This window comes from Myxocyprinus asiaticus, chromosome 3 (assembly GCF_019703515.2).
Source record: "Myxocyprinus asiaticus isolate MX2 ecotype Aquarium Trade chromosome 3, UBuf_Myxa_2, whole genome shotgun sequence".
Classification (NCBI taxonomy): Eukaryota; Metazoa; Chordata; class Actinopteri; order Cypriniformes; family Catostomidae; genus Myxocyprinus; species Myxocyprinus asiaticus.
Window position 1 is genome coordinate 52,317,501 of NC_059346.1, and position 24,214 is coordinate 52,341,714.

The 24,214-nt window shown below is 37.9% G+C and overlaps 1 protein-coding gene and 1 pseudogene across 1 annotated transcript; one reads left to right on the forward strand and one right to left on the reverse strand.

Annotated features, from left to right (window-relative positions):
* The window catches only part of LOC127420772 (melanoma-derived growth regulatory protein-like), an 8,053-nt pseudogene extending 2,479 nt beyond the window's left edge, over nucleotides 1–5,574 (forward strand).
* A 6,536-nt stretch (nucleotides 5,575–12,110) lies between these two features.
* On the reverse strand, nucleotides 12,111–17,893 carry LOC127426963 (alpha-crystallin B chain-like). Its single transcript, XM_051674196.1, has 3 exons — nucleotides 17,564–17,893; nucleotides 14,821–14,943; nucleotides 12,111–14,236 (listed from the first exon to the last, which is right to left on the reverse strand). Exons 1-3 carry the CDS (start codon nucleotides 17,744–17,746, stop codon nucleotides 14,033–14,035), a joined length of 510 nt encoding a protein of 169 aa, XP_051530156.1. The 5' UTR covers nucleotides 17,747–17,893; the 3' UTR covers nucleotides 12,111–14,032.
* Nucleotides 17,894–24,214: the final 6,321 nt, after the last annotated feature.

Genomic DNA, 24,214 nt, shown 5'->3' on the forward strand with positions numbered 1-24,214 from the left:
ACCTTTTTTTCATTTTCCTATTAAAGGTGCACTCATTTCTTTTTTCCTAATTTAAAATGTTTACTTCAACAGAAATTAATTGTAATTTTGAAAGATACATCTAAAATCATGGCTACTTACATGACATGAAGACTCTAGTCATATCTGTAATCTTATAAAAGCTGTTTTATTCTACATGGAGAGGGTCCACACATGGGGGCTGCCATGTTAGAATCACATGACCAGCTGAATACTACTTGCTTAATCTCAGTAACAGTCCTGTTATTTGACACTTTCACTCAGGGATTTAATTTATCATTGCTGATTGTAAATAGTGAATTTCTACAATGACATCTGAAACTGAAAACTATTGCATTTGAATGATGCTGCATCCTCGTCACTAGGTGTCAGTGCAAGTTTAAGGTCAACAAAAACTTACTGAGTGCACATTTAAATTAATTTAGCATAATGTATGTACTTTTTTATTTTTTGCTTCTGTAACTCGGTGAATGTAATTTTATTATGTAAAATGTATTGTGCAAATAGGTTGTTTATGGAATATGTGAAAATATATTTTTTTACACAATTATCTCTTAATAACAATGTATTATTTTTGTACACATCTTTATTGTTTTGGGAAAATGTCATATTCATAAAAAGAAATGGTCAGGCTTCAGGCAAGTTTCATAAACTTCCTTCATTGAATCAAAGAGCAAAAAGCACCTGTTATGAAGTAGGCCAAGAAAAACACTCTTGATGTTTTTCCATGTATATAAATCATTTATGAATTTATATTTTGTACACGTTGGCTATGTGCTTTAATCCTGTAATCTGTTGTACATTTTGTTGTAGCTAACGTGTTACTGATGCTTGACAAGAGATAAAAGCAGCTGTAAAAAATATACTTCCTACTTATATGTAAACAATGGCCAAGGAAAATAATTGTGCGTAGGATCCTAGGAGGAAATTATTTTCAATGAATCATTAAACTCACATTTAGAACTACAACATAAAAATACATTATACAAAAATAGATAAGTTTATACTAATTTTAGCAAACCTTCTTCACCTTCAATAAAAAGTCATTATTTTTATTTACCACAGGGTCAGATGTACTGTTGACAGTCATATAATCTGTAACCATACAAGGTCCCATTCAGTGGTTAAGTAACCTGTTCAGTGCTGCCTCTCTGTGGATAGAGCAGCTTCACAGACCTGCAAACAACCAGACCACAAGGAATTCATTAAACCAAAGTGAGTTGACTTTTGCACTGCTCTGAAAGGATAGTGTGTTCAACCACTGGCAAAGGCCTCTGTCTCTGTACATACACTGGTGACCAAAAGTTTGGAATAATGTACAGATTTTGCTGTTTCGGAAGGAAATTGATACTTTGATTCACCAAAGTGGCATTCACCTGATCACAAAGTATAGTCAGGACATTACTGATGTAAAAAACAGCACCATCACTATTTGAAAAATGTCATTTTTGATCAAATCTAGACAGGCCCCATTTCCAGCAGCCATCACTCCAACACCTTATCCTTGAGTAATCATGCTAAATTGCTAATTTGGTACTAGAAATTCACTTGCCATTATATCAAACACTGTTGAAAGCTATTTGGTTCATTAAATGAAGCTTAACATTGTCTTTGTGTTTGTTTTTGAGTTGCCACAGTATGCAATAGACTGGCATGTCTTAAGGACAATATTAGGTCAAAAATGTAAAAAAAAGAAACAGCTTTCTCTAGAAACTCATCAGTCAATCATTGTTTTGAGGAATGAAGTCTATATAATGCTTGAAATTGCCAAAAAAAAAAAAAAAGAAAGAAAAAAAAACTGAAGATTTCATATAAAGGTGTACACTACAGTCTTCAAAGTCAAAGGACAACTGGCTCCAACAAGGACAGAAAGAGATGTGGAAGGCCAGATGTACAACTAAACAAGAGGATAAGTACATCCGAGTCTCTAGTTTGAGAAACAGATGCCTCACATGTCCTCAGCTGAAAGAAAAAAAAAGAGAGTAAAAAAGTTTTTATAACAGACAAAAAGAATTTACTTTGAGCATCATTTTTTTTGAGTGACACAATCAGTAGCAACACCAGATAGTTAGGTTTAAAATGCTGTTCAAATTTTGTCTTTACACTTTTGTTTAATATATTTGTGAATATAGAACAAGGAGTGGTGTGTTATTGCCATTTTTCCTGTTATTATATGTCTAAATTGTGAAATTGGGAGGGGTTTGCCTCAACTGTGCCCCTCCACTTGAGCTTTAGTCCACTATTCAGTCAAATAGAATCTCTCTCACACACACAAACACACACAGGTGGATAGACCGTGTGTTAACTGGACCCTTCTAGTGGTTCTGTGCTGCCTGCTGCCACTGGTTACTATGGCAGGCAGGCAGATGCCAAAGCTCTCGGACAAGAAGCTATGTGCCGATTCAGAATGTAGCCGTGAGTGATGCAAACCAGCATATTGAACTTTAATTCAGCAAATATTGACTATTAATTACTCGTTGTGGGGGAACTTTAGAATTGTTAAACTGAATTTTTATTTCACAGCTTTCTTTCAAAAGTTTAATAACAAAGAATAAACACACAATTTGCTGTATCATTCATCTTAGTACAATCTTGGGTAGTTGACATCAAGATTCAAGATTTTAGGTTACAATTTACATGTAAGGGGACGATGTACACTGAAAAAAATTTTTTTTTTTTGTAGTGAAGTAAATATAGCAGAAAAGATCAAGTACTTTCTACATTGAATATGTTAAAGCATGAACTAGAAAATATTTAGTAAATTCTACATTTGTACCCAACTCAAACATGTCATAAGTTAATAGTGTTTCTGATTGTTTATTATCTTTACAATGTGTCGTCTTGAATCAACCCTAAAGTAGAAAACCATATTTTTTTGTTCATTTGATTGAATTTCAGTGGTAAATAAAATAAGTAAATTTTATTTAAAGGTGCAATATGTAATATATTTACTGTACTAAAGCATAAAATGATCATAATATGTTATCAGAGATTTAGGAAACATGCTAAGTTGAAATAGTGGCTTCTTTGATAACAATGCTACAGCCAGTATTCTACTTTGAAATGTCCGTTCCGGGCCGGAATTTCTGTTTGTGTTTGTGATCCCACCCACTGCCCATTTCCCAATAGTATTTCGACACCCCGGGTTGCCATATTTGAAACAAGTTAGCGGGCAAACAGTGCGCTGCACCCATGGAAGCCAGCAATACATCTAGCTATCATTGACAGAGTTATAAAAAATCCACATGAGCTGGTTTATTATTTGCGAACAATAAAAACATTGCAAACGTACACATTAGCTGATCAACTTACAGTGTAAGGGTCGTCGCTTGCCATTGTCAGTTTGCTCATTCCTGTTGCGTGTCCTCAACCTGGCAACCCATGTGATCTTCCAGTCTGGGGAGGAGGGGGAGGGGGAGACAACTCCCTCCAATATTTTGAATTTGGACTGCAGTACCCATTTTAAACGCTTGATGTCAATGTTACATATTGCTCCTTTAACTTTTCAAAACTGGTGTTCCCAGCATGCACTGGAATAATGAATGAGCTTGCATGGTTTCACTGTTTGCAAGTTGATTTACAGCGTTTTTATTGCTCATTTTGTACTTTGATAACTGTTTGTTTTGTGAAGTCTGAAGTTCGTTTTCTATTCAAACTACCTGTTTATGATAAAAAAAATAAAAAAATTACTTGTTGACTGTTACCATTATCGTGTTTTGCGCACAAGTGTTCAGATCTGCGTGCGCAGACCAGTGTTTTGTTTCTAAGCTAGATGATGTTTAATAGACTAAATTGCATGCTGCATTCTGGAAGTACATTTAAAAATGCATTAAAATCCTAGTAAACTTGCATTAAGCATGGCTTAATTCAGTGTTACATTGCTTGAGTAAAATGTACTTGAAACAGAGTACTGCAAAGTAAACTTTACTTGAGAATTTCTAATTAAAAGCACCAAGAATTGTGTGTAGCCTTTACTTGAAAATATGATCTGTTAAATTTACTAGCAATTTCTGTGTGGAAATTGTTTCCTTGTTTGTTTGTTTTTTTGCTTTTATAAATAAACTTAACTCCAAAGTTGTTAGTTTTTTTTTTTTTTTTTTTTAGCTTTTTTGCAATTCACTTAAATCATATTAAAATTTACTTATTTAAAAGTGGGCAGTGGACTTGTGGTTTGAAATGCTAAGCTTCATTGAATTTGCGAACTCTTTAATAATTATTATGAACTAAAATTAAGTAAGGGACAACATTACATAATTGTACTTATACAAATTCAAATGTGACATTGCAGGACTATTTAAAATGAACTAATGAAAGAAAAAAGAAGAAGAAGGGGTGAAAAACTGTCACAGCACCTACACTATAATGTAGGCCTACACATTCCCTTACACATTAATATGATTTACCCTTACAATCTTGAAGTTGATAAAACAATTCATGGACATGTCATGCATCAACTACTCGAGTACAAATATTTGTTTTTAGAAGATTGGTAAGCATACAAAGGATAACAGATCAATAAGCCAACAATAAAGATCAATTTATCCATTGGATAAAGACAAGAACAGAAACAAAATACAGGAAATAAATGAAACATTTAATAACCTGTCATACAGTTTGACAATTTTGACACTTTTTTGTTTTGTTTTTGTTGTTTTCTAAAGGTTAACACTACTGACACAAAGTCATGCATAACAATTTGGGTATAACTGATGAGCATTTGTATTTATGAATATAATATTTTGCCATTAATATTATCACATTAACTGTATATCCTATGCAAGGATCTCCGTGAGAACAATAACATATGACCTCTCATAATGTTAAGTAAGTACAAATATTCCACAAAAACTTCATGAAAGATAGTTATACAATCAGAAAAGTACCATTCTGAGTTTTAGATGAAGTATAGCATGTCACTCTGAAGGACATTGCCGTCACTGCTTGACATTTCAAATCAGCTGCCCATTTAAGCTGTGTGCTTCTGTATACACAGATCCCATTCTCATTGCTAGAGCTCTGCGAGACTATTATCCTCTAGACTGTCTGTCTTTGTGTATGCCATGCTTAAAGACCGTGGGAACCTCTTCTGGTCTGGCAGTGTAAGTATTAGTACTGAATCACTGTGTCATCTGAATAGCAAATCACTACTTGCAGAATTTTAATAACTAAGCTGCAAAAAACATTTAATTCCCTATGAGAATGAAGTCACAGCATATTACTGAACATTAGTGTTTTTGAAGGTTCAAGGGTCATATTATGGAGAGCAGGAGGCTCGTCTAGAATATTTCCCCAGCAGTGCTGTTGAAGAGACACATGCGTTAATGCCTGCTGAAGTTGAGGTCAAGACTGATGTATGTATCTGAATTTTTTCTGAGCGATTACATAGAATAAAACTATAAGGGGGCCTTCACAAGTAATTACATTTTGTTGTCTTTTCAGAAATGGGACTTCTACTGCTATTAGGATTGTGTGCTTCCTCAGCTTCTGGAAGTCTTGATCCAAATCTGCACTATACAGTGTTTGTCTATACGCATTATCACTAGAATGCAACTCAACCTATGATTCTGTGGCAAAAGTGTCAAATAAGCACACCACTTGCATTAGGGTTTTCTCTAGACAGTGCAGAAAACAGTTTGCTTAATAGTTTGTAAATGCTTGTTGATGCAATAGTTTGAATAAAACTGAACTGCTGCTACTTTGCTCTCTTGTTGCTGTGATCCACTTAGAACCACATGATGGTTTGGTATCAAAAGTTCTTAATGATGAGACCTTGAAAGAAAAAATCAATTACTACTCAGTAAAGGAATGATTGCATCTGCCTTTAATTGTCTAGATGAGCAGGTATATTGGTTTCTGGCCTCCAGGTCGAGTTGCGTCATGTGTTATCATGGAAACAAATGACACCTCAAGAAGCACATAGTTATATGGCACATCTGTAGACAGGTGAGTGCACGTTTCCAAATTAAAATTAATTAAAAATGAATCTATTTAAAAATTAGATGTATCATATTGATATGCTCACCGTTATTTAAATGAGAATCTAAATCTTATGCAGCCTAATTATTTTCATTGTTTTATGTCAGCAATAAAAAAAATGAAATCGTTGTAATGTTCCTGCAATGGATCCTTAATTTTCACAGTCAGTAATGAAGCTTTTCTGCCTTATTTAATAGTGTAAATGAAAAAAAAAAATTTAATGAATTTTTTTTTTATATTCAGTGTAAATTTAGATTATACTTTATGTTATATTGGCAGTAGAAAAACTTGTCACCACTGCTGCGATGGGGTCTCAACCCCTTAAACTCTATATGGACTCGCCAGTGGGTCCATAGGGGAGCACTACATTGTGAAGTAAATTTACTCTTAAAACATTAAAATCCCTGGATAAGGGGCCTGGGTAGCTCAGCAAATAAAGACATTGACTACCACCCCTGGGGCACGTGGTGAGTTGTGCGCGGATTCCGCAGAGAATAGCGTGAAGCCTCCACACATGCTACATCTCCACGGTAACGTGCTCAACAAGCCACGTGATAAAACACGCGGATTGACGGTCTCAGAGGTGGAGGCAACTGAGATTCATCCTCCGCCACCCGTATTGAGGTGAGTCACTATGCCACCACGAGGACTTAGAGCGCATTGGGAACTGGGCATTCCAAATTGGGGAGAAAAGAAAAAAAAAAAAAAAGTCCCCAGATACATAAGCAGGGCCGGTGTCGTAATCAAATTAGTCCTTTTTTATTTAATTTATATATATATATATATATATATATATATATATATATTTTATTTTTTTTATTTTATTGCGGAACAAAAATATTTACATACAAATACAACTATAGAGGATAACAATTTGCATTCACTGTTACAATAGCACCAAATAAATAAAATAAAATAAATAAAACAAATACATCATATGGGGAAAAATTAAAATGCATTATTTAGAGAAAAGGCTTCAGTAATCAACTGAGTCCGCCCGTTAAAATGAGTCCGCATCTGACATCATAGTGATTCCTAGTGATTCCACTGGCTCATAGAACTTTGAATGATTGCTATATTCACTGTCAGAGTAGAAATCCTACAAAGTCCTTTTATGATGTATGTCAATATAATTTTGTAAATACAACATTTAATGACTTTTAAATCATATGTTACACATAATGTTATATTACCACAGATATAGACTGTGAAATTAAACATTTCTTGTTTTTCAGTTAGCTTACATATGGCAAGCTGTGACACAGAATTAATAAATTCATGTTTATTAAAGCGGCACTACGTAACTTTGTGCTCTTTAGTGACATCTCTGGTTGAAACTTAAAATTGCAAGCAATTTGCAGAAGAACACTTTATCTCAGTCGTGTTTCAGCACTGCTCTTCTGGTGGATGAATCTTCCAAGTTGAGATTACCTGGACATCGCCTGTGTGTGATCATGACTGGAGCCAAAGTCATAACGTCATAACGTCACTTTGGTGAAGATTAACAACACTCTTATTTACATATTTGAATGAATTTTACACTTAAATCGCTTTTCTGACATGACATTCAAAGCACTTTTAAAAAGAGTACAGGGGACTCTCCTCAGCCACCACCAGTACATCTTAATATGATTATTCAAGTGTTTTATCTACTATTAATGTTTGAATTGTACTACAATTTTCAATTTGAGAGGTTAAACTCGTGATATGGCTGATACGAGTTCAATAGCAGACTTTATTATTTTTATACTATATTGTCCAGCCTCAGTTACTACAATAGCATGTCTATGCAATGCACACAATAACACTGTAAACTAAAGTAAGGACATTGTTTTGAACACTTATTTTTTATGTACTCAATCAATAATGGCAATTTGTTCATTTTTAATCAAAAAAATCTTACATAGTTCAGCTTTAATTGTTTGAAGCCAGTCAAGTTATTATATTAACTATAGTGCTATTCACCATTTCAAAGACGTCGCTATAACAAACATTCACCCTCTGGGGACTCGATTTTACCGGCGGACTCATTTATTTATGACACTGGCATCAGGTGGGGGTGGGGGGTGTACTAGTTTGTGTGAATGGTTGCGTCATTATGTCGTTAACGTGCGTCTTTTGCTGAGTGAATTCCTGTCGCTAGCGGCGAAGCGGTCTTTCACACAGTCTTCAGCATTTGATTAACGTATGTAAAACAAACATGGATATTACAAAATGGCTTGTCGGTTCTGCAAGGCCTTCCTCAGAGCCTAGCGATCCGCTTTCTCGTGAAGCAATAGCTGAGGGATTAACAGAATAATGAATGATTGACAGGGAATCTGGAATCCCTAATCAGCACCATACTTTGTCATACATTACAAAAATATACTGTATATATATATATATATATATATATATATATATATATAACACACACAGCATAATATGTTAAAATGGTTGTTGCTAGCTATAGCAAGGGAGAGTAAAGTTAACTCAATTCATTCAGGTTTTTGTTGCACAAAGTGTTTGAGTAGAGCCTACATTTTAATTTCATATTAAGTAAACTCATTTTCATTGTGTGGAACCAATGTCCACAACTGAATTAAACTATCAACGAATTCTTTTTTCATTGTGTGTGATGAAACTGTTGCAATGCTCAACCACAAAATACATTAAAATAACACTTAATTTCAAATTGTACTCTCCAAATCCAGTCCCATGCAAAACGGTGAAACTATATGCACTCCGAACCCATGAGTTTATGATAATAATTTGATGGTATACTGTATATTTCAAGCTTGCAATTTCAAGCAGCATAATTTAAAATTTTTGTACAGTTAAAATAACTGGAAGTGGCTTATACTGGAAGCAGCCCACACTCAAAATTGAAAATGAAAACGTGGATAGTTTACTGGTCATGTGTCTGTCTGCGGGAGAGGGAAAGTGGTAAGGCTCGTCACCTGGGTTGAGATTACTCTAACACCTGTCTCTCATTATAGTGATGGCGGAGGGAGACCTGATAAGGCTCGCCAGAGCGGCAGAGGAGTGAGAGAGAGTGGCCCAGACCAGTGGAAGAGGAAAGACCCGCAACAGAGACTGCCATTTTAGAGAGAGCTATTTTGCTTTGTGTGTGTATAAACTAAAGTGTGTGTGAACAAACACTCATCTGTTCGCTGTAGGGTTGCCAACTTTGTCACTATGAAATAAGGGACAATAGGTGGCCTGCCGCAGCAGTGCGGGTATGGTTTTGTGTGAATATACAGTGTATTGTTTTAAGCCATTTGACATAATGATAGCTAATTTCTTAATTAAATATTAATACATAAATCTCATGCCTTGGCAACATACGGTAGGTTTAATAATAGTTTGTTAATTTACAGCAGGTACCTTTAATACAGTCCTTTAATTGAACCATTACCTATTACTTTTACTATTTGTCTAAGACAAACCACTTGTGACTCCTGCACTGTAGGTTAGAAAAAGTTATCCCCTTCATGTTAATCTTACATGTGTCAAACTAAAAATAACTTAGCTTCTGTATGCTGTAGTTTTGCAGAGGAATCAAATAGCAGAGACCCAGAACGTGCACCCTCTGTGTACACAAACAGTGGTGGGGAATAAATGCTTCACATTCTTATTCACTCAAACTATATATAAGTTGGAAAACAAAACTTGACAAAATAAAACATTTAAATGCAAAAGAGGGGCATGTCTCTGCTCACCAAGTCTACTTTTTCCATGGATATTTTTGGCTGCTCTAGACCGATTCAGGCAGTCTTTTGACCTTTGGTGCAGCCAGAGAAAAGTCCTTACATGACAAGTCACAGTTCACAGATATTTGAAGTTCATTTTTGATCAGCTCTGTGCTGCACCTGTTTCTTGAGTCTGACCATTTAATGGTCATCAGAGAGAAAATCCTCTCTACAAAGGCATTTGAGCCTGGCACACTGAGGACAAATGAAACAATCCTGAGCATGTTGATCAAGTTGGCTTTCCCTATGTTTTGGAAAACTGCGACCCACTTCTCACTGGTGGATTTTGTGGTATCCTGTGTGGCTTTATTTATTTCCTCCCTGCTAGCACAAAACTCTTCATAGAGTTGGTCCATACTCACTGTCTCTGTCATTTTGAGGGCAACCACCACCTGCTCTAGGTCAGTGAAGGAGAGCTCCTCATGTAGGCCGATTAGTTTCAGTTTCATCATCACATTTTCTGATGAGAAATCAAACCATTTGTCAATGTATGCAATGACAGAATCATAGAACTTCAGAAAGTCCTTTTGCTGCTTTAATCTCTGTGCTGACCCTTGTTTGTCCATCAGCTGCTTGGTCTGGTATCCAAAAAGCTGTTTTCTTTCCGCTGAAGCATCTTCACTTTGAATTTTCCCATCTCCTCGTAAACATCTGTGATGCAGAGCTTTGTTTCCTCCAGCTTTCTAACAAGTGTGTCAAAAACACACCCCATGTTGTGGAAAAAGCACAGATAAATCTCAGCAGCTGCAGTTTTTTCTTCGTCCTCAAAAATCCTCCTCAGTGCCACAAGACAGGTCTCCCCAAGGGACCTGAAGTATGAGGTGAGCTGGCCAGCTCTGCAGGAGACGATCAACAGCTGGACGAAGAGACAGCCATCACGTGCAAACATGACGCAGAATTTCACGCCACTCAATGTCAGTGACTCAATATCCACTGACAGCTGATCACAGGCGTGCTTGCAGGTGTTATGAGCTATGTGAGCTGGGCAATTAGCTTTCCAATGCGACTGTTGGCACTGCTCAATAACTGGTAAACAGAGTGGTGTTTTCCAAAGTTTACATTGGCATTATCTGCCGCATAGGCTGTGATGCGTTTTATATCCAGTTCATACTTTTTCAGGCAGTTCATCAGAGCTTGATGAATACCATTTGCAGTTTCATCACTATCTTCATAAAAGTCAAGTAACTTGCACCGCACTCCATCAGACACAGAAAAATATTTCACGCACACTGGAAACATTTTTCTGTTTCCCTTGTTTGAGGCATCGGTGGCAACCGAGTAAAACACAGGCTCACCTTCAGTCGGGGATAGATCATTCAGGATATCCCGCACAGTCTTTGGTCCTAAAACATTCATTGTGATCATCTCAGCTTTCGTTCTTCCCAAGAGAATCTTCTTCACAACATTTGAGTCATAAAACAATGCACCGTTTAGCTTAACAAGACAGTCGGTAATGTTGTAGCCGAGTCCATGTTTGACAGTGTGATACACGTTTGATGCTTCACTTGCCGCTATTTTGTCAGTTTCCACAGTAGCTGCCCCGAAGAATGCACCAATATCGCTTGCACCTTTAGCTAGTGTGGCCTTCTTGTGCATTTCTGTGGAAGCATGTTGAGTCAAGTCATTCTCACCTTCATGGCCAACTGAAAATTCTTTGCAGGTTTATCCATATTTGCAGTTTAATCCATATTCGTGCCCTCATTTTTTTTTTTTTTTTTTGTGTGTGTGGAGGAACTGGCACATTTACTTAACGTATACTGATGCGCGTGAGGGGGGGCTGTGACTGGATGATGACAGGTGTCGGTGATCATCCTCAAGTGTCGTGATCAGCACTGCTGCTGTTGCTGTTGTATCAGTCAGTGGTTAGATCAGCGTAGCAGTCAATAAACAGGACAAGGGAGGTCACGTATGGGACAAATCAATTAGGCCCAATATAAGGGTCGTCCCAGCTAATACGGGACAGTTGGCAACCCTAGTTCACTGACTCCTCCATTGCCCGCGAACTTATCCTTATCACAGCTATATAGAAGCAAACAAATCAATCAAAGATAATATAAGAGGTTGTTTCCTTACACCATAAAAAAAAATATAGTACAAAATAAACACGTTTTGAAATATAAAGATAATTTTTTTTCTTTTTTTTAAAGAAATTTCTATATGTTTTATATATATATATATATATATATATATATATATATATATATATATATATATATATATATATATCAGTCCACGGACAGAGTATGAAATGGAAAGCAACTTATTTAGCTACAACATATATTTCAGCTTTTATAATTTGACTTACAGGACCCACGTTGTTTAAAATAAAACATTTTATTTTGAATAAAAAAAAAAATAATAAAAAAAAAAGCCAGGTCACACTGGTTTTGAATGGTCACAGAATTTATTGATAATTATTTCATGATATTAATACATTAATTCAGTACTTGGAGCTGTGATTAGTGAGGAATGTAGAATCAATGGACTATGAAAAACGATTTGAAACACTTGTGCTCCTTCTCACTTATACCTCCTAGTGTTTTCAATGCAATGGTTTAACAGGCCTTTGCTTTAGTGAGAAGACACACACACACACATACACACACAGTTGCATGTCCATGCACTTAAACATAACCTAAACAGAAAGGTTTTAACTTAGCTCAAGATATACAGTACCTAGAAAATACTGTATTTCATTCTGAAGAATAACACTGAAATGCGCTATGACTGCAAGCTCATATATTATTTGGGAAACCTCTGATCTAGTCATACTTTGTAGTAATCCTACCATACTTTAAAAACCTTGCATTAATAAACTCTTTTAGTTGCTTATATATGACCTCATTCCTCATGTACTGTACACAGGACTCTCATTATTGCTGTAGAACCTGTTATTGGCACTTCTTGGCACCACACTTAACCAGAAACCAAAGGGCTTTACACTTCTTTTAACCCTGGGTTAGCCCAAATTTTACACTTGTAAATTTGAAAGGGTGTTAGAACAGCCTTAATACCCATAAAAGAGAGAGAGAGAGAGAGAGAGAGAGAGAGAGAGAGAGAGAGAGAGAGAGAGAGAGATATTATAGAGATATTTTTTCAAGAACTTATCCACATTCCCTCAGTATGACTTCTGGTCCTAAATCCATCATTAAATATAAACAAAACTTGTTTTTTTCCAACCACTGAAAGCCATCATCATATCTGGATGTAACAAATCATTTTAACATACAGAATAAGCAGCCAACATTTCTCTATTGAGCTCTTTTGGATAAATGATAATAATAGTGTGCAGGGAATCAAACTCTGGACATTAAATAAAATTAAATATGAGGGACTATGGACATTTTTTGCCACATGATCCAAAAATGTTATACAATGATGGTTTAAGCCATTGTGTTTTTGTTCTCAATAAATGAAAAGGAAAAATCCAACAATCCTACACTCAGGACCTCAAATACTTTGTCATGCAGCCATTAGCATAGACTGGCTGCAAAACATAAAAGAGGCCTTTTGTCTGGTCAGACAATACTTTATTGTAACAGTGTATTTCTATGGAACTGATTTAGGTAACAATGATTTAGACTTTAGAGCAGTGGTTCACAACTTGTTTTGCTTCAGGATCCATGCGAATTTTACATTGGACGTCAAGTGGAGACCCACAAAAGTAAAAAAGTTTGAGTGTTTGGCTTCTAAATGTCTCTTGAATTTCAGTGGTACTCAGCAGCCAATAAGTCACTGCACAAAACACATTGTGGTTGATACAAACCATGTTTATCCTCATGCAAGTGAACCTGAATTTCTGGGTTGTATTTTCCTTGCGTAATTTGGTCATGGTTTTTCAAGGATGAGGGCATATTTGCATCTGCCTAATATGGATAGCTTCTATCAAATGACAGAAGAATTTGCACCAAAATACAGTAGAGTTCAATTGGATGACAGCCTTTGATATCAGCAACAAAAGATATGGGAAGTGTTTTCTCCACCCTTTTAAAAGTGAATTGTTATTTCTCCATTTTTCAGTCACGATCCACAAGTTGAGAACCACTTATGTAGAAGTTGCATTTACTGTTTGATGATGTCTTAATTGAAGTAGTTTTGACCTAATAACCATTTCTTCCTAAGCTTCTGTAGCAAAGACAGCTTAATTGATTGGCATGTCAATAACAAGGGGGGTAATAAGCTATTCCAGTATATCCTGGTCAGATTGAGCAGTAAAGGATAATTGGAGCAGAAGCAATGTTGAACATACAACTGAGAAAGACAAGGAACATAAAGCTGTAAAGTTGTAACATGGAAGTCTAGCAGCATTACTTCTTTTGAGGGCCAGTCACGGCGGGCTTGTCTTCACGGGTGATGGGAATGGTGCGTTCTGGGCTGGTTGAGTGCTTGCGTGGGGCTGTCACTGTCAGAACCCCATCAGAAGACAGGGAGGAGGTGACAGAGGTTGGGTCCACACCAGCAGGAACACGATATTTTCTTAGAAACTCCCGTGAGACAAAGCCATGTTTGTCCTGCAAAGCAAAATACAACATCTGATCTCTTCTATAAATGTATGAACAGGTGATAGTGACTGATCCATGCATCATTCACTCTGTTTAATTCAATGTTTACTTGTAACACAAGGCCTGTTTGATGTACAACATTTGTTTTCTTGGTGATGACATATATATTTTAAATAATAAAGCCAGTAATAGGACCTGGTTAGGTGAGGCATTGGGTTGCAGACTGGATTGCTCATATACACTAAATTTCAACCTGGTCTCATGACAAGTAGTAATAATGTTACGAGATGGTGAAGTGGTAAGAAATCATACAAGTTGTCTCATGCAAAAATGTACAACTATTAATCCCACTGAGAAAAATAAACAATGTTATTGAGTTATTAAATGTAACCCTTAACCCAAATAAACATATAGTCTAACCCCTTACTCAAACCCATAACCTAATCATGAATTTAATAGGATAGTAACTTTTGTGTACCACGGAAGAAAGAACACATCAGGGTTTGGAATAGGTACCTTTTCGTACAAACCAATTTGTAAGATATCTCTTTTGCCATCTTGTACTGTACAAGAGATTACTGTTACATTTTTACCTGATGATCCTCATGTTTAGCATGAATTTCAAGGAAGTCTCCGTTGATTTTCACTGACAGCTCCTCTGGTGCGAACTGTTTTACATCCAGATTTACTGAGAAACTATCCTTTTCCAATTTCATCTAAGGAAACACAATTGGAAACATTAAATAATTATTTAACAATTCAACAGTACTGTGTTTTTGGTCTAATCTTTGCAATCATCACACAAAATCACAGACTAAAAGTAATGAGAATGAGATCCCACATTAGCCTACTGAGAATTGGGAGAAGTGGTTAAAGGAATAGTTCACCCAAAAATGAAAATTGTCTCATCATTTACTCACCCTCATGCCATCCCAGATGTGTATGACTTTCTTCTGCAGAACATAAATGAAGATTTTTCTGAAGAATATCTCAGCTCTGTTGGTCTATACAATGCACGTGAATGGTGGCCAGAACTTTAAAGCTCCAAAAGCACATAAAGCAGCATAAAAGTAATCCATATCTCCAGAAGGGATATGATAGGTGTGGGTGAGAAACAAATCAATATTTATGTCCTTTTTTAGCATAAATCTCCACTCCCACTTTCACATTCTTGTTCTTTTGCTTTTTGCGATTCACATTCTTTGTGCATATCGCCACCCACTGGGCTGGGAGAAGAACTTCTAGCATAAAATGACTTAAATATTAACCTATTTCTCACCCACACCTATCCTATCACTTCTGAAGATATGGATTTAACCACTGGAGTTGTATGGATTACTTTTATGCTGCCTTCATGTGCTTTTTGGAGCTTCAAACCTTTTTGGACCCTGTTGATTTGTATTGTAGAGAGCTGAGATATTCTATTAAAAATCTTCATTGGTGTTCAGCAGAAGAAAGAAAGTCATACACATTTGGGATAGCATGAGGGTGAGTAAATGGTGAACGAATTAAAAATTTTTAGTGAACTATCCTTTTAATTTCATTTAAATTGTGCTTAATTTTCATAAAGAAAATGTTATTCACAATGCAGATCTAAATGGTTCTAAAATAGGCTTTATTTTCTTTAGGCTAAATATAATTTCTTATGTATTTCAATTTCTTATATGCTTTCTTAAAAACCAAAAATGTGAATGTTTGTTTGATTTTGTCCACCTTTATCAGAAAAATAGAATTACGCTTCAGTGCGAGTTCATCAAAGCTATCATCATAGAAGAAATGCTCAGAATATTTATCCAGTGTGATCATTGTTTAGAATGAACCAGACTGTTGCCATTAGCGAGAAAGACACCTATAAATACCTTTAAATAATGCTGCTCTCTCTGTCTTTAAAAAACCAAGACATTAGGACCGAGAACATCTAATAACAGTAACTTCAATTATAAAGTGGCCCCAAAAAGTATTTGTACCGTTAAGCCACACTTAAAAATTAATGCCATTGCATTTGATGACTAAATATCAAACCAAGTGTATTTGTAAACAAATGATGATATCAGAACTTTTCTCAGAACTAACTTTACTTCATTTAGCCATTTTTGACATTACTTTTAACCAACTGGTGTCAATGTGATTTTAAGTGGATGTATGAAGTCACTTTGGTAACATTTAACTTTAATATTCCCTTTGTTAAGGGATTATAAAGGGGCTAATAATTAATTTGCAAATGCCGTGTAAATCATAGGTATACGGTTATAACAACATGTATAAAAAGGGTGACTTTCATGCAATAATTGCCAAATAGTGAGCCATTTTACCTCTCATGTTATAAATGCTTTATAACACTTATTCAACATTAATAGTAATCTATAAAAATGTACCTTAATCTAAAGTGAACGAATGTAGAGCATTCACTGAGAAGTTGCCAAAAGTTTTCAAACGTGTACATAAAGGTTCAATAGGGTTTAATGGTCTTGAGGCTTTATTATATTATATATGCTGTGAATGAGCATGAAGCCCTGAAAAGGGACTTTAGGTAACCAGGACTAGGTTAACCCATTCTTTTGACATCAACATGACAAGGGAAGTGACAATATGAGTAAATCAAGACATTATGTACTATAAATATAAAGCAGACTATAGCAAGCTGACATTATCCATCTTTTTAATCTCATTAAAATAGTCTATTCATAAATTAAGGGCATTTTATTACGTGTATTAATTAAACATTTATAACACGTAAGTTAAAATGCTCACTACTAATTTCACTAATTTCTTTTTTCTAGTAAGACCTTTGATATTAGGCCAAAAATCACATTCTTGATAATAATTTTTGTATTGTTTTCCTGTAAAAATATCTATAAATCCTTAAAACAAGATCAATTTGATGTATCTTGTTTTAGAAACAACACTGCATAAGATATTTAGGTTTAGATTGTATTTTTAACATGTGTATTTTGTCTTACTGTACTGGCAGAGTTTTTATAGTCAAAACAAGTGAAAAAATCTACCAGTAATGAAGAAGTAATCCAAAGTATTTAGAATACGTTACTGACCTTGAGTAATCTAACGGAATATGTTACAAATTACATTTTACAGCATGTATTCTGTAATCTGTAGTGGAATACATTTCAAAAGTAACCCTCCCAACCCTGACAACTGTATACAGACATCCCACTGTCCAAACTAACTCATGCAAATGACAACTGACTTTATTTATAATACTACAAACGTAATGTAAATGTATCAAAAAGAACTAAAAAGTCCATTAAAAAAAAGCTGATTCTCGATCGTTAGAAGGTTAAACTGACAGCAGTTGCAAAAGCTGGAATTTTAGCTCACCTCAGAGAGGCCACTGTCCACCCAGCTTGGCCAGCGCAGGAAGGAAGGTCTAGGGTAGTACAGTGAGGGAATCATGTCGCTATTAGAAATGGGCTCCCCAAAGTGCTGATCAAAGATCCGACTGGGAAAGAAGGATGGCCAGAAGGAGCGGCGAAACCAGGGATGCTGGATAGCGATGTCCATGATGTCTCTATGTCCCCTCTCTGAAAACTTGCAGCCTCTTGTGCCTGCGCACTTAAATACACCAACACCGACAGCCCCTGCCAGAGAAGCCAGCTGTGGATCTTTCTGGAATAATGATGTAAACTATTTGCTTGCCTTTCCCTCTCTGCCCTCCCTCCCGTCCCTCCCACTGCCCTCCACTCACCACACTGTCCCTCTTCCAACTATCATCCTCTGTATTTATCTGAAAAGCTGATCGAATTTCAATTCACACAGATACCAAGTGGATTACAGGGCAAGCCCCTAAAGTGTGCTCAAAGCTCTGGAAACTTTGCTGTCTGGCCTTGTGGGTAGGACTCGCCAATGTCGAGGGAAGTTGCTTGGCATTTTGGTGCACTCAACTGGTTCATTTGATGCCAGCAAAGATTAGGGTTCCCATGGCGTGATGTGTCTGTGTGTATTTAGGTTCTGAGCCCTTTTGGAGGGATTGTCTTTGCAGAAGTCCTAGTTTATTTGAAAGCTGTCAGTGAGTGTTGCTGAGATAACTATGCCAGGCAAAGCACCATACAAAGTCAACCCCTCGAACAACCACAGAGCTTACTCAAGTTGGCACACTGATTGGACATCAATATTTTAGAGGGATAGGCAGCTTTAGTCGCTGTGTTTCATAACAAAGGCAAATGATGGTGGTTTTCGGTATCAGAAATGTTACAAATAAGAACTCAGGTCCCACTTTATATAAGTTGTCTTTAACTACTATGTACTAACATTAAAATACATACAAAACAATGTATTTATTGTGTAACTACATGTTGTTCTGCAAAATTCTCACAAAATTCACATTTGGCGATACTGAGGTTGAGGTACGTGTAGGTTTAGGGTTAAGGTTTAGGGTAAGGATTAGGGTAGGGTTTAGATTAGGTTTGGATTTATGGTAAGGGTTGATGTAGGGTTAGGTTTAGGGGTAAGGTTAACAGTGCTGATCACTTTGGCAAATACGTCCAGGTGTTTGTCTTCTCAAAATGTAAATAATGTGGAAGTGGAAGTTGTAACATGGAAGTTGTTTGTAACCTTGTCGAGGCACCGAAATTGATTAACTATTACAGAATTCAATTAAATAAATTGACATGTATTTTGTTTTGTCATGTATGAAAGTGTATTGTATGCTCTCTTCTCAAACTACCAGGTTTTATGTGTAGTAATAATTGATTTAATGTTCATCCTCATTATACAACATGCGTGAGCATGATTATTGGGACTGACCACCGCTTTTCAATGTGTTTAAGCAGGTACAGACTTTATATTTTAAATAAAATGTGTAATTATTGTATACCTGTCCTATATTGTTCATACATAAAGATTAAGATTTGCGCCAGCCAAGAAAGTGGTTGTGGTGGAACATGCGTGAGCATGATTATTGGGATTATTGGGTGTTTAAACAGAATAAAATCCACCAAAGGCATGAGATGATGTCAATCGAGTGCTTTATTCAACACAACGCAGAGACAACCCCATTACAATTGCATCAAATTTCTAATAATAAAGGTAATAATTATTGTAATTATACATGTAATTATGCAACTCTAAGTATTAGGTAAATGAGTGAATATTGACTCATAAAGGCTGAAGAAAGGGGCGCACTTAATTATATTCATGATGAAATTAGGCACAGAATAGAGGTCCACCCTGTTTCACCAAGGTCCACTCATTTGGAGATTTCTGGCCTCGCCCCTGGGTGAAAGATAATTTATTTCATGCTGTAAGAAAAAAGGACATTAAAACTGAAATATACCCAAATTAATTGGAATTGGAAGCTTGTGAATCGAAATCATGATATCGTAATGCATCGCGATATATCCAATCGTGACATGTGTATCGCAATACGTATCATATCGTGAGGTGGCTGGTGATACCCTGCCATACATTTTTGCACTGAGCCCCTGTTAATTTCTAACCTTGGTGGTTTTATCATCTGTCTTCATACATAATAGGTAATAACATTCATGTGTTTTTTGTGACACAGTTTGTGACAGCGTAAGATCTCTTCTGAAACTCTACACATGTGAGATTACAGTAGGTCTTTTTCTCGAATGAATAATCTGAGAGAAGAAGACTTTACCAAAAGATTCCCTTGGATCTCCATATTGTCTCATTGTTGTCTAGGAGAAACAAATGCAATGATTTTTATTTTCTTTGAGTTATGCTCAGTCAAATAGGCCATCTTTTATCCTGGATATCTGTGCAGTCTAAATGACATCTAAGAATCTTGGTATACTGTACCTACACAAGATCATCTACTACCACACACCATACTTCTTTTTTTGAAAAGCTTGTGGAAAATTTATTTTTGTTGATTTGGTTAAGCAGTTTATTATCCTTCTTTTTCATAATCATCATACAGTAATATACATTGATATTTTAGATAGTCTATTTTTATGTGAACCACAAGACACTTCCAACCACTTTGGGTTAGGGTTAGGCTTTGTGTAAGCTAATAAAAAATTTAATTATATACAGTAAATAATTTGTAGATTCGTAAGTGTCTATATATACTGTTTATATATCAGACAGACAGGCAGACAGAGAGATAGACAGATAGATAAACAGATAGATAGATAGATAGATAGATAGATCTAGTCTTTACTAGCAAAACAAGCACTCTACATAAACATGTAACCTCGGTTCCCTGACATTGCTGTAAGCACTATGGGGAGTCCTTCTTAGACAACCTTGTTGAAACCCTTATACAGTATAATCATGCCAATCCTTTGATTGTCAGTAGTGTTTGAGCCCCGCCCCTTTAGGCGCGAAGTTGGCTTATATAAGCGGGCGCTCAATCACCATTTCTTCAGAATTTTCTGACTGAGGAACAACTCCACATTTTTTTAAGCACTAAGGGAACAGTATCCTATTATGCCACACTACATGACATCACATTCCCAGAGCTATAACACTAAATAGAGATATTCATAAGTAGTCACATGCCACAGGCCGATGACTTAAATATATAAGACATATACAAGTGTATATGTGTATATGTAACGTGGCGGACACCAAATGGAAATTAATGTAGTCTGAGAATGTATATGAACCATATAGATATGCACAGTATGGTTTATTAACCCTTTCACAACATGGTTGGAAAAGTAGGTTTTATTTCTTTATGGGAGTGCTTATGACTTTTAAAGGGGCAGTTCAACAGCATATAAATAGGTGGCTGTGTTGATTATAGTCAGTAACCTGTAATAAGGGCTCGGGCTCACCTGCTAAAAACTTTCCTTTTGTGCGTCCTACCTAACAAATAAAGAGCTGATCTGACAGCTGATGTGTGCGCTCGACATATGTATGGAATGCCTTCACCAGGCATCGACTGCTCTTCTTCTGAATTAAATGGTGGGTGAAAACGAACGAACCACCTGAGCCCTGAAGGGGGCATTGATAAAACCTTTTCTAGGTTTAATGGTGGCTTTTGACAGATCTGGACCAAACTCCATGCATGAGCTGACAGTCGACAGCACCTGCATGTCACCCACTCATTTAAATGAGGCCAAACCCAATATGAGTGCAGTCTTAAAGGAAAGCATCTTAACAGATTCCAATGGCTCAAACTGGGAGTTTGTGAGTGCCTTCAGCACCAGATTTAAGTCCTAATTCGGCACCATAGCGGGGCAAGGGGGGTTCAAATGCCTCGCTCCCCTAAGGAACTTTATGACTAGATCATGTTTGCCTATCGAGGAGCCAGTCTCTGGGGCGTGGTATGCAGAGATAGTCGCTACATAAACCATGAGCATTGATGGGGTAAGACCAGCATCCAGCCGCTCTTGAAGGAATGTCAGAATCTCAGCTATGGGGTATTTCACCAGGTCTTCACCACATGAAGAGCACCAGTTTGCAAACACACGCTATTTAAGTGCATAGAGGTGTCTCGTGGACAGTGCTCTAGCCTGTAAAATGGTGTTCATCACCCACTGAGTCAATTCTGGCTCGTCCAATGTGCTCCGTTCAGGGGCTACAGGTGTAGGTTCAACTGGGACATGTGTTGTGCACAGTGAGAGGAGACAACGCCTGCTTCATTGGAGGAGGCGTTGTGTCAGGCTCATTAATTGTGGCGATCATAGTCCGCCCTGACAATTTATAAACAGCACTACTGTTGTGTTGTCCGAACAAATCAGAACGTGGTGATTCACAATGTCGGAATGAAAAGCCCTCAAGGCTAGAAAGACAGCCAGTAGTTCTAGGCAGTTGATATGCCATGCTCTTTTCGCACCTGTCCAGGTGGCAAAAGTCGGGCGTCCATTGCACACCGCGCCCCAACCTGTGTTGGATGCGTCTGTGGTCACCACTTTCCTTCTGAAAATTTGACCAAGCATAACACCCTGTTTGTAGAAGGACTGTGTTGTTCATGCTGCTAGAGCAGCCAGGCAGCGGCGAGTTACCACAACGTGTATGCGCCCGTGGATCCAGGTACGTTGTGGTACATGTCGTTTGAGCCAGTACTGGAGAGGTTTCATGTGAAACAGACCTAACGATATGATGGCAGATGCTTAAACCCAGTATTCTCTGAAATGATTTCAGAGGCAATGTTTTCCCCAGTTTGAACTGAGACAGACACCAAAGAATGGTCTGTATGTGCTTGTTCGTGAGGTGCACACGCATGCTCACGGAGTCGAGACCAACTCCTAAAAAGGACATTTGCTGGCTGGGGAAAATGTGCTTTTCGCCCAGTTGACATTCAGACCCAGGTTTTTCAGATGGCAAAGCAGCAAGTCTCTGTGTTCGCTCAGTAGTGCCTCTGATTGGGCTAGTAATAGACAATAGTCGAGGTAATTCAAGACACACACACCTTTAATGTTCAATGGGGCAAGCGCTGCATTGATAGATTTTGTGAACATGCGGGGAGCCAGAGACAGACCGAAAGGAAGGACTTTGAATTCATATGTAGTTCCCTTGAACGTGAAAAACCGCCTGTGATGCACCACATTTGGTACATGAATGTACGTATCCTTCAGATCTATTGACGCAAACCAGTCCTGAGGATGAATGTGTGGTGACACCGGGGTGTCGAGGAGGGCGGCTTTCTCTGCATCATGCATCTCTGTGAGAGTCAGACAAATATGCAGATCCAGAACCACCAGGTTGCTCATCGCTTTGCTTATGGCCTGAGCGGTAGCTTTCGTGGCTGGCAGCACCAAATTTGTAGCTCTTTGAACAGCTCTGGATCGGGGCCTTGCTCATCCATTTGTTTGAGGAACTTGGCTTGAAAAACCTGGAGCACCGACATGCTGTGTAGTGCTGAACCAGCTTGGCCCACCACTGTTTAAGCTCTTCCAGCCTATACAGGGAGTCAGTCAACACAGCTTGGAGGGGTAAGCAGGGCAGGATTTCCATCCCATGGCGGTATTAGGTCAGTGGTGGGTTGCCTGTCCCGATGGGGGAAGCTTTGAATAGCCTTTTTCATCTGCGTGGTCCACTTTAGTGAGGATGGCAGCTCCTCCAACTTGAGTGTGCTAAGAGTAGGGCACACGTCAGGTCTCTGTGAGTGCTGCGTGGACCTCAGGGAAGAATGGTGTGCTCCTTCGGACCGCAGTCTGTTGACGACGGCCGGTTTGCAAAACCATTCATCCAGGAGAGAACTTTCTGGCTCTTTTAGAGGGGACCACTCGATGGACACAAAGATGCTCCTTGTCTGTGGCGTGTGCACACCCTTCACCTTCGCTGGGCAATATCCTTCATGGACCACTCGCCTGAAGCTGCGAGTGACACAGCATCATCTCCATCGTCAGAGCTGCCAAAAGTAATGAGGCTGTGCGCTCCAATAGAGGGCCGGAGTTCAACACGCTCATATTGCACAGGCGAGGATGTTAGATCGGAACTTCGGGGGGCTCTCAGGGCTTGCGCCGATACAATATCCTCCTCTAATTCTTCCAGCTCAACCTCACTGCCCTGCTGTGCCTCCTCATGTGGTCCCTCAGGACTTAACACAGAAGAGGCGGGTGGGAGGGCGCAAGAGGCTGGATCTTCCCTCAGAATGAGGTAGATCCTAGAGCGCAACGTCCGGAGATTCATGCCCTCGCAGTGAGGGTAATCTGTCTCCATGAGAGCTGCTTCTGCTTGGGCATGGCAGCGAACACAGCTCTAGTGCTCATCAGGCGGTGGGATGTGCCGTTCGCATAGGGAACACTTGTGGAACATTATCTTTAAAAATGTGTATCACGCAAGCGGCTCTTTAGTAATATTGAAAATATAAAGGATACAGTAAATCCAGACGGAGCACTGTGGGAAGTGGGTAGGAGTTTCGCTGAAGCGTCGCATTGATCAGTGAGGAGCATCTGAAGTGAAGAACCCGTTCACAGAGAGCGTCTTCAACGGTGATGTGGAGAGCTCTTCACCGGATCACACAGGGGAGTGGTGAATCTCTCGCTGCAGGCGCTGAGTACAGGTGATGAGTTGTCCTGTTCATGTCTTGGCGAGAAGTTCTGTCCACTGTAA